This window comes from Dasypus novemcinctus, chromosome 6 (assembly GCF_030445035.2).
Source record: "Dasypus novemcinctus isolate mDasNov1 chromosome 6, mDasNov1.1.hap2, whole genome shotgun sequence".
NCBI classification, from domain to species: Eukaryota; Metazoa; Chordata; class Mammalia; order Cingulata; family Dasypodidae; genus Dasypus; species Dasypus novemcinctus.
In genome coordinates this window covers 48,542,068-48,554,121 of record NC_080678.1, presented here as the reverse complement: position 1 = coordinate 48,554,121, position 12,054 = coordinate 48,542,068, and the positions used below count along the sequence as shown (strand labels likewise).

Below are 12,054 nucleotides of genomic sequence, written 5' to 3'. Positions count from 1 at the left end.
TAATATTGTAAATTTGTGCATGTGTGTGTGAGAACAATAGATTGATATGTAAATTATGTCATAAAATAGCCATTTAAAAGTAGATAAGATGTATTCATTGTCCCTCAAACAGTATTTATAGTGTAGACAGAGAGCTGAGATATTTTCCAGTAATGTATATTAAGTAGAAAATAAGTGTAGTGGGGTAGAAATTCAGAAATGCCTAGTTTCATAGCCTAGTCTTCTCATGTATTGGATACCTTCAACTTTGAAATGTCTTATCCTTTATATGTTTGTCATATGATGAAAAGAAAAGCCTTCCCTTAAGAGTTCTTCCTCTCATTTTTCTGTATTATTTTACAACCCCATTTATCCTCTCCTATCCCTTTCTTTTTTTTTTAAAAGATTTATTTTTTTATTTATTTCTCTCCCCTTCCCCTCCCCTGGTTGTCTGCTCTCTGTGTCCATTTGCTGTGTGTTCCTCTGTGACCACTTCTATCCTTATCAGTGGCACTGGGAATCTGTGTTTCTTTTTGTTGTGTTGTCTTGTTGTGTCAGCTCTCTGTGTGTGCAGCGCCATTCTTGGGCAGGCTGCACTTTCTTTCACGCTGGGCGGCTCTCCTTACGGGGGCACTCCTTGTGCATGGGGCTTCCCTACGCAGGAGACACGCCTGTGTGGCAGGGCACTCCTTGTGTGCATCAGCACTGCGCATGGGCCAGCTCCACACGGGTCAAGGAGGCCCGGGGTTTGAACCGGGGACCTCCCATATGGTAGGCAGTCGCCCTGTCCATTGGGCCAAGTCCGTTTCCTTCTCCTATCCCTTTCAAACATCTACCCACCTAGCCCCAGTCTAATTTTTCGCCCTGTGTCTGTCCCTTTTGTCTCAGCCAAGCTGCCATTGTTCATCAGGCACACTGCCCCTGACCAGTGGGAAGCATTGGAGCATTATTTTTTTTTTTTAACTATTTTTTTTTTTTTTTTAAGATTTATTTTTATTTATTTAATTCCCCTCCCCTCCACCGGTTGTCTGTTTTCTGTGTCTTTTTGCTGCGTCTTGTTTCTTTGTCCGCTTCTGTTGTCGTCAGCGGCACGGGAAGTGTGGGCGGCGCCATACCTGGGCAGGCTGCTCCCTCCTTCGCGCTGGGCGGCTCTCCTTATGGGTGCACTCCTTGCGCATGGGGCTCCCCTACGTGGGGGACACCCCTGTGTGGCACGGCACTCCTTGCGGCATCAGCACTGCGCATGGGCCAGCTCCACGCGGGTCAAGTAGGCCCGGGGCTTGAACCGCGGGCCTCCCATGTGGTAGACGGACGCCCTAACCACTGGGCCAAAGTCCGTTTCCCCATTGGAGCATTATTTGAGAGACACAGACGGGGGTTCACATCCTGAGTTCTGACCACCTATGTGACTTTGAGCAGTTACATAACCTTTGTGAGCCTCAGTTTCCTCCTGAATTGGTGATAATGCTAACCCTGCAGGGTTGTGATGAGGCTTGAGTTCCTGGCTGTAAAGGACTTAACTTAGCCCCATGCCTAGCACATAGTGAGCACCATGATTAATTTACTTATCTTACTCCAGAGCTGCTTTTTTCTTAGGTGCTGTGGCCCCTTACAGTTTCCTACTTTATATCTCTGGGGAAAAAAATGTCTGGGTATAAGCCAGAAAGGGTCATTGACCAAGGGCAAGTGAGGGTCAGGTTGCCTGCATGGCAGGGTGGGGTCCAAGAGTCCTTTCTAGGATAGTGTCAGGATTAGGTTGTACTGGTGTTTGTGAAAAGTATTTAAGGGGGGAGGGAGCAGGTAGAAGTCAGAGACTCAGTATAGTGAGAGTCCTTTGGACAGTCTTTGGATTGACTAGGTTTGTGTCCTGTCTCTGCCATTTACTAGAAATCCATTTACTAGCCCATTTATTATCCATTAACCTTGGGCCAGTTACTCTCTCCAAGACTTAGTTTAAAAAATGAGGATAAAACTTACTGCCTCATAGAGGTGTGAGGTAATGCATGCTTAGAAAAGTGTTAGGCAGCTATTAAGTACATTATAAATTTATTAATATTATGTCAAGCTGGTGGAAGAAAGAGAGCAGGGCTAATGAACTGTGCAGTGGAAGTGGGCTGCCTTTATGCACAACTAACTGATAACATCTCCCATTGGTTATCTTCAAAGAAAAAAGTCAATAATGGGATGCATTCCTTAAAAATGTTCTAATAATTCCTGATGTGTTTGTTAATATTTTCCTTATTTTTTCTATATTGGAACAAAGCTTATGAAAAACACTTAAAATTTAAGTTGCCACTCCAACTTTTATTGTGGAATGACAAACAGTGGCCTAGTTTTCTTTATGCATAATTTCCATTGATGAATTTCACTGCATATTTTTCAGTTTTTCTAGCCTTTTTGTTCTGTCTTGCAGGTGTCCTGATTAGCTAGTTATTTCAGCAATATATACTACTTGTAAAGCAAAAAGGATTAATAATATGTGACCAATAGAAGTTGATGAGGCATGGATAGAATATTTAACCAGAGAATAAGTCTCTCAGAGGACTGAAGTGTGTTCATTTAAGAAGCCTGTGCAAATTCTCTCATGTCTTTCACATGACATATGTTTTCATCTGTTGAGCATTGGTGACTTCTGTTAGGTTAGCATGTGTAAACTTCTAGGCTTTTCTCTCACTCTTTTTTAATTAGAGTTTTCTGAGTTTTTTTGATTCCTGAACCTTAAGAGACTTTTTCAAAGTGACAAGTCAGTAAGTGGCAGAGCCAAAATTTGAAAATCAGATGTCTGGTTTTTTTGAAAAGCCATCATTTGCCTTTCTAACTCACAATCAATCAAAGGACTCTAAAGCTGGCCCCTGGCAAAGTGACCAGGTTTGTTTATTTCGTGCTGTTATGCTCCACCTTCTCTCCCTTACTTGACTGGCTCATTTTACCAAACAGAACTACAGGTGTAAAAGCTTAGCTTGAATAATCATCCTTAACTTGAATGAAGTGGCTCTCAAATCTAGCCAAAAATTATGTTTAGTGTGTTTGGGCTGGAGCCCAAGAACTTGCATTTTAACCAGCTTTACATGTGATTTTGACTATCCAACAGGTTTTGGAGCCACTTTAATTTAAATACATGAATTCCCCCTCCCAACAGCCCCTTTAGTTTTCCTGACAGATAGTTATCTAATCTCTGCTGTTTTCTTGTGAAGGAACTCACTACCATCTTTCCAGGAAGGTCATTTCTTCAGTAGTTAGAAGCAAATGCTTTGTTTATATAGAACCTTTCATTTGCTTTCCTATATGGATTGGATCAGCTTCTTTGGACAGATTTTTATACTCCATAAGTATTGACTTTGGTCAGATCTGGGTTTAAATCTTCTCTGAACCTCACCTTCCTCATATATGAAATGGGTATGTTATGTTATCTACCTTGAAGGTTTATTTCAAGAATTCAATGAAACAAAATAAATGATCCTAACTAGAAAGATTCTTTAATGCCTTTAAGTAACCATTTCTTATAGTTCCCTCATCTCACCAGCCTGTTGAAATAGTTCCAGGTGTGTGAGGCTCTAAAAGTGTGGATATTATAGAAGGCTTCTAGACTTGCATTCTGGATTGTTAGTATAAGAAACAGGTTGTCATTTTGCTTCCTCATCAGCATACTTTAGTTCTACCTCTGACTTTTTCTCTGGACAAAGTATATGTCACTTATGAGGACAGATAAGCCTGCATTTCTGGAAATTCATCTTTATTCCTTAAGTAATTGGAATTTTCACTGATAAGTTGAATTCAAAGAAAAGCAAATAATCTGCAGGAAGAACTCAAAAGTAAAAGAAAAGACCTTTTTGAACTATATAGAAACAAGTGGAGAAACAAATTATTCCATTCTAATTCTCTTGAATAGGAAAGAAATGTAAGTGAAGGATGTTAAAAAGAAAAAATGGGATGGAGGTAGAAAAGGGGCAGCAAACTAAGAAATGCTGAATACTTACTTTTTGGCAAATACAATGTAAGTAAAGTAAATACCTAACTAACCTCAACTTAATTCTTACAGGTAAGATCCTCATTTTACCATTGATGACACTGGGGACTTTGAGAATAACTAAAACTAGCTTCATAGCTAGTCAAATGGCAGGTTTCAAACCTAGGACTCTAAAGCATGTGATTTAAAAATTTTTAAAGTTATAATACACACATATGTTCTTCATGGACTAGATGTGAATTAGGTTCCATTGTACTGTACCCATGCCTCTGTTAAAACACCTTTCAAACCTTCATTTTAAGTGGTTGTCTCCCTTTACTACTCACTTCCAAACAGACTATATTCATCTCTGAATTACCAGGACCTAGGTGGAGAGTTGGCCCTCAATTTCTACATTAAAAGTTTGTAAAAAGGGAATTTCTGTCTTTGACATTTTAGAACATTTCTACCACCTGTCCCTATTTCTCATCTCTGAGTTTGATTTATGTATTTATTTTTAAGTATAATCTAGCTCAACCTTCTCGCTTTTATAGAGAGAGGGATTTCAGGTCCAGTGCGGAGAGTTCAGTCTTGAGGTATACAAAGGCCCTAGCTGATGTCTATCATACTCATTCTAGCACTCTTATCTCCTTGTTCCCAATTCAGGACTCTTCTTCGGACCTGCATCTATCTATACTGCATATATCCATTCAGTCACCTCCTCCGTATATTCAGAGCTGAGAAAATACCACCTTCCTCTTTCCTCTTTCCACCTCCCTGCATAGATATAAAACCAACATTTCCAGTTACTAGAAGATAACAACTTCCCAAAATGTTTAGACTTAACCTACAAAAATGGTCATTGTAGTTGAGGCTTTTTGCCTGTTGTATCTCTTTTTGCTCTAAGCATTCTGTTATTCTCTAGTCCGCAGGAGAGGTTAGTGATCATTTGTAAGGCAGGATAAATCGTTCATGACTGAAAATTATCTCTCATCCTGTATTTTGATTTTGTTGATCTGTTTTGGTTTGTCTTGATTGTTTTTCTTAAAAGTAAACTAAATCTGTTCCATAGTATTAGGGTAGGCCACCAGCTGTGTATCTCTTTAGCGCAGACTCCTAAGAGTAGCTTTGTAGCTTATAGGTGATGACTTCCCACAGGTTTGAGTGAAATATGGTGAAGCAATTTTTTTCCTTCACTTAATTTGCCTAGCTCTCTATTTTCAAAATGTTTTTAACCTAATACCATGAAAATACTACCTTGGGTTAAAGTTTTTCATATGGAAGCTTTTCAAAAGTAATTTTAGGGAAGTGGACGTGGCTCAGCTGATAGTGTCTGCCTACCATATAGGAGGGTCCAGGGTTTGATACGCAGGATCTCCTGACCCACGTGATAAGCTGGCCCACGTGCAGGGCTGCCTGGCGCAAGGAGTGCCATGCCACTCGGGCACCCCTGCGTAGGGATGCCCCACATGCAAGGAGTGCGCCCCGCAAAGAGAGTCACCCCGCATGAAAAAAGTGCAGCCTGTCCAGTAGGGGCACTGCCGACACGGAGAGTTGATGCAGCAAAATGATGCAACAAAAAGATGCAGTTTTCCAGTGCCACCGAGAATACAAGCGGACACAGAAGAACACACAGCAAATGAACAGAGACCAGACAACGGGGGGAAGGGGAGAGAAGTAAAATAAATCCTTAAATTAAAAAAAGTAATTGTAGTACTTTGAACACATTTTATTTTTAAAAAGTATACCCTGAAGTATGAAAATTATCAGTCATAAGTATTAAAGATACCAACACAATGAAATTGCAATTACAATCACCTTTTGACTTTTCAGAAAAGTTGTTCTGCATGTAGACTGACATTCCTTAGTTATGGTCTTCTTCTGGGGAAAAAAAATCTATTCCTGTGTGCCACAGTACAGGCAAGGGGTAGAGAGTGGAGGACAGAAGCAATGCACTTGTGTCTTTTCTTTTTGAATTTATGTTTTTAATTCATTTGAGAGAAAGTCAGTCTGCAGAAGTGGGACATATACATTATAGCATATTAGGAGGAAAGATGCAATTTTATTTAATAATTATAGAAAGTTATATTAAACTAATGTTGCCATGGTATTACTCTTAATGAAAAGAATGGCTGTGTTATTAGGGCTATCTGTAACTTTAATTCATATTATCAATCTGCAGCAGAAGCAAATGATATGGTGTTAATTTTATGAAGTAATTTTATGTATTGTTTTCTGTGTTTTTGTTTTTAGGATCGGAGTAGGCCCTATGACACTTTTAACTTGCACTCCTTGGAGAATTCCTTAATGGATATGATAAGGACTGATCATGAGCCTCTGAAAGGTAAACACTACCCTCCCAGTGGCCCACCAATGAGTTTCGCTGATATAATGTGGAGGAATCATTTTGCAGGTTAGGAATATTCATATGTCCATTCCTTGCTTGATGTTTTAAACAAAAACCAGCTTTTTACTGTGATTGTGTTTTCGTTTTTGTTTGTTTATGTAAAGCATTGCGGAATGTATTTAAAATTGTTTTTTTAAAAACTGCTTTCAGCTATCTTAAATAATCAAGGTTGATTGCTTTAACCGATAATTTCTGGCAGAAGCATGTGTTGGGTAGCTGAGTTCATGGTTACAGCATGGGACTAGAAGTCAGATTTTCTGGGCTTAATGCATTTGGAAGTCCAAGTATACTGCAAGAAAGTATGACGTTTAGTAAATCAATCTCCAAAGACCATTTCAGAAAACTTCATACAAAAGGGTTACATCTTTTTAAAATGTAATCATTATCCTAGTATAGGAATTAAGAGCAATCAGTGATCCTCTGCCTTTCCTAAGTCTAAAATGCAAGGAACATGTTTTAAAGTATATAAATATTTTGGGTTAAATATAAGATACAAAGTCACAAGGTCAGCAGTATTAGGACTTATTTTTAGAACCTCTGTAAAGTCAGGATAAATGCTTATGTTATATTTATAATTACAGGTAGTTTTATGGACTGTGGAATGTTTTAGGGGCCTTGTGATATTTTAAAATACTGTAATGGAAATTATCTATGGAAATATCCGTTCTACTTGGGTTTAGGCTCTAAATATCTGAAAATTGTAAAGAGTTAGCCACAGGGATGCCAATCTTATATGGACCCCTATGTCCTCTGGAGTTGTAAGGAGTATGGTCCCCTCTGGTTCTCTTCAGGCCCATATACAGGGTGTAAATAACTGTGCACACCTGACATTAATTTCTTCAAATTACCCCAGAAATCTATTTCATTACTTGCTTTTCACACTCATGATTTTCTGCTGCTTTCCTCAATTTCCAGTCAAGAGAACATAGTTAACAGGTTATTGAAGAAATAAAGGATATTGGGAAAAGCTATTTGTTAAAACCTTCATAAGTAGAAAAAAAATAATCTTTCATTTCCTCATTGTTATATTTTATCACTGTCACCACATCTTTCTTCAGTTAATATATTGGTAAATGGTAATTTAAAGCATTTTTCACTTAAAAGTAAGAATTGTGTTAAAAACCCAATGATAGTCACAGGCCATTTTGTGTTTTTGTGTTTTTCTAAGGCTGCGTTTATCTTCCTTCTCTACCACCAATAGCTGTAAGCTTCTCCTAATGGTTCTAAACTATTCAGCCCCTGTTCTGGGTGCATACATTTTTAATCTTGGCCTTTCATTCTTTCTTTATAGCAATGAAAGATTATGAAAGGATCTTAGATTATTGTCTATAAAATGATTACCCAGGATTTTGTGAATATTGTTTAAGAAGGAGCTATTGTACCCAGTTGAAAGTAGCAGTAGCAAAGTGTAAGGAGGATACTCTATTTATGGGGTAATATAATACCTTATTCCATTTATGATGGCCTTTTTTTAATTGCATGTCCAACTAACTACATGAATTTCTGCACTGTATTTGCATATGTGAGATTTCTAACTCCTCACAAGTTAGAAGGCACTTAACTTGCCTTTTTACAGTCCCAATATGACTGTAACGTCTTAGTTCATCATGCCACCCACACTGATTTCCTATGAGTATACTCTTTCCTCTTGGTCAATTCCATCACCATGTCATTGTTTTCTGGTTAGGGTGTTTGATATTCCTGCATTCCTTTTTCAGCTGGCAGGCTTCGATCTGGTTTAGGGGAACTTGTCCTTGTTCCTTATTACTTCTAACATAGCTTTAAATATATATATATGTTTTACTTTATAAAGTGGAGAAAATTGTAAGAACAAAAATTGTAAGAACTAAAAAATAGAAGTAATGTTGTTTTAATGATCCTTTATTTTTCAATTTCCCACATAATAAACAGGATCCATGTTTCTACTTAGTCCTTTTTAGCATCCATTTTATTGATAGGTCTTGATTTTGGACTCTTAGTTGTTTTTAATTTTTCTCCATTATAGGTAATGCTTCCATGGATAAGTACTTGCACATGCTTTTTCTTAAGATAAATAAATAGTCTTTGAGTCAAAAGATGTAAATATCTAGGTGGATCAAGCTTTAAAAGAAGAATGGTATGCTGGGGGACCTACCATGTGGCTTCTGTATGAGCCTATCCAAAACCACTTGTCTCTATTCCGTCCCATTTTTTCCTACCTTCAGTATTTTTTTTTAATTAACAACTTTATTTCAAATTCACAAAATTAAAAGAACAGAAAAAGGCAGCTCAACAAGTTATGGAAACATTACTCTTGAAAGTTCCTTTTCAGGTACCTTTATCTCATCTAATTCCAACTTCTAACTCAGTTGTTCCTCTAGTGTTATGAAAGATACACAGATGAACACAGATTAGTTAAATGACATAGTCAAATTCTCCTTATTAGTGAAAAAAATGAAGGGAAAAAATGTTTAATCATACTCATATCTTATAAAACCAAACCACATATTCTTTTTTTACCTTAAGAATTAATATAGTACCAACTTTACTTTTGCTATAAAAACATTGCAATGTTGTTGTTAGCCATAGTCCATTAATTACATTAGTTATATTTTTCCCTTATATCACCACATTCTTAACACCCTGTAGTAAAACATTCCTGTATTTATATTATTAGCCACAATCCTCATCTACTTCCAAAATCATTGTTATACATTCCCAATATTAATCTCCAGCTGTTCTTCAACCAACATTAATCTTCTTGGTCTACTTGTTTCAGCCACAAGTCCAACCATTTACATTTGACCTTATTAAACATTCCGTCTACATATATCCAGCATTTTTTTCTCCCTTCTCATCCCACATTCCAGCTGCCACCAACCTACACTTCATGGTCCAACTCCATAGTCTACTTAGAAAAGGTAGTGGAAATTGAAGGATTCATCTCTGTGGAAGGGATTGCCAAGGAGCTGGCCAACTGGGAAAGTGAAGGAAGACATATTGGTTTCTCTTCATTCTTTCCCATACACAGTAGACCTTGTCAGATCCTATTAGTGGCTCCCACCACAGTTTTGACTACTTAAGCCAATATTAAAGTTTTAGAAAAAATTAAGCTAAAAATCAAATAAGAGCTGTGATATAAAACCACTAGGCAAGAGAGAGAAATTGATCAACAGAGCAAAATTATCAACATAAGTAGATGCCTAGGTATCAACAAAAGCTAACCATCCACACTAAGAAATAGGAAGTTACGACCCATTCAAACAAGCCAAGAATCTAGATGAGACTCAGAATTTAAGACAACTAATAAATGATGTTCAGACAAACCTCCTTAATCAATTTAAGGAGATGAAGGAAAATATGACTAAAGAGATAAAGGATATTAAGGTGACACTGTGTGAGCATAAAGGACAATTTGAAAACCTGTAAAAAAAAAAGTAACAGAGCTTATGGGAATTAAAAACAATGGATGATATTAAAAAATACATTGGAGGGGAGTAGATATACCTTAAGTGGTTTGAGTACCTGCTCATGATAAGGAAACTGAGAATATGAATAATACCATAAATGAACTAGATCTAACAGACATCTGTAGAGCACTATACCCCAGAACAGCAGGATATACATTCTTCTCAAGTACTCATGGATCTTACTCCAGGATAGACCGTAAGTCAGATATCAGTAAATTTTAAAACATTGAAATTGGGAAATGGATGTGGCTTAATCAGTTGGGCTTCCGTCTGCCATATAGTAGCTCCAGTGTTTGATGCCCAGGGCCTCCTAGTGAGGGCAAGCTGGCCCATGCGGCAACCTGGCCCACGTGGAGAGCCGACTCATGCGGGAATGCTGCCCTGCACAGGAGTGCAGCCCTGCATGGGAATGCTGCCCAGCGCAGGAAAGCTGCCCTGCACAGGAGTGCCAGCCGATGCACAGAGGTGGCGCAGCAAGATGACACAACAAGAGACACAGGAGAGAAAAATAAGCAGATATAGCGGAACAGGGAGTTGAGATGGCACAAGAGAATAACCACCTCTCTCCCACTCCAGAAGGTCCCAGGATTGGTTCCCAGAACTGCCTAATGAGCAGACACAGAAGAACACACACAGAACACAGTGAATGGACTTGGAGAGCAGACAACAAGGGGAACAGGGGAGGAGTGTGTGTGAAATAAATAAAATAAATATTTTTTTAAAAAACATTGAAATTATACAAAACAAATTTCAAATTCATAAAATTCTCTGATCATAATGGAATAAAGTTGGAAATTAATAACAGGTGGAAAAAGGGAAAATCCATAAATACACAGAGATTAAACAATACATTCTTAAATAATCAATGGGTTAAAGAAGAAATTACAGGAGAAATTAGTAAATACCTCAAGAAAAATGAAAATGAGAACACAAAATACCATAATTTGGGATACAGCAAGGGCAGGGCTGAAAGGGAAATTTATAGTCCTCAATGCTTATATTAAAAAAATAAGAAAGAGATAAAATCAAAGACCTAACTGCACACTGCAGGAATTAGAAAAAGAACAGCAAACCAATCCCAAAGCAAGCAGAGGGAAAGAAATAATAAAGATTGGAGAAGAAATAAATGAAGTGGAGGAAAGCAAACAATAGAGAAAATCAGCAGAACTGAGTTGGTTCTTTGAGAAGATCAATAAAATCAATAAACCCTTAGCTAAATTTGCAAAGAAAAAGAGAGAGAAGATGTAAATGAATAAAATCAGAAATGAGAAGGTTGACATTACCACTGACCCAGCAGAAATAAAAGAGATCATATGAGGATATTATGAACAACTGTATGACAAGAAATTAGACAATGTTAATGAATTGGACAAATTCCTGGAAACACACAAACAAACTACACTGACCCTAGAAGAAATAGAACACCTCAACAAATCAACCATGAGTAAAGAAATTGAAGTCATCAAAAACCTCCCCAAGGGAAGCGGACTTGGTCCCACGGATAGGGCGTTTGCCTACCACATGGGAGGTCTGCGGTTCAAACCCTGGGCCTCCTTGACCCGTGTGGAGCTGGCCCATGAGCAGTGCTGATGCACACAAGGAGTGCTGTGCCACGCAGGGGTGTCCACATAGGGGAGCCCCATGCACAAGGAGTGCGTCCCATAAGGAGAGCCGCCCAGCGTGAAAAAAGTGCAGCCTGCCCAAGAATGGTGCCGCACACACAGAGAGCTGACACAACCAGATAATGCAACAAAAGGAAACACAGATTCCCAGTGCCGCCGATAAGGATAGAAGCGGTCACAGAAGAACACACAGTGAATGGACACAGAGAGCAGACAACTGGGGTGGGTGGGGGGATTAAAATACATAAATAAATAAAACTTAAAAAAAAACAAAAAAACCTCCCCAAGATGAAAAGTCCAGAACCAGATGGCTTCACAGTTGAATTCTGCCAATCATTTAAAGAAGATCTAATACCAGTCATGCTCAAACTCTTCCAAAAAATTGAACAGGAAGAAACACGACCACACTCATTTTATGAGGCTAACATCACCCTAATTTCAAAGCCAAATAAAGATATTATGAAAGGAGAAAATTACAGACCAATTTCTTTAATGAATATGAATGCAAAAATCTTCAACAAAATACTTGCTAACCAAATCCCAAAAAAAAAAAAAATTATACATCATGATCAAGTTGGCTTTATTCCAGGTATGCAAGTGTGCTTTAACATTAAAAAAAAAAACAATTTAATGCATGCATTAATAAATTGA

The 12,054-nt window shown here is 38.0% G+C and overlaps 1 protein-coding gene across 9 annotated transcripts in view; it reads left to right on the top strand.

The window, feature by feature from the left end:
- CPEB3 (cytoplasmic polyadenylation element binding protein 3) overlaps positions 1-12,054 on the top strand; it is a 238,494-nt gene that overhangs the window by 87,398 nt on the left and 139,042 nt on the right. For 5 of the 9 annotated variants that reach the window (XM_058298771.2, XM_058298770.2, XM_058298769.2 and 2 more), the window contains exon 3: positions 6,179-6,338. In XM_058298771.2, coding sequence (XP_058154754.1) covers positions 6,179-6,338 — 160 coding nt within the window. The remainder of the gene's footprint in view (positions 1-6,178; positions 6,339-12,054) is intronic. The other 4 variants (XM_071215767.1, XM_058298773.2, XM_058298775.2 and 1 more) reach the window with 1 other exon arrangement.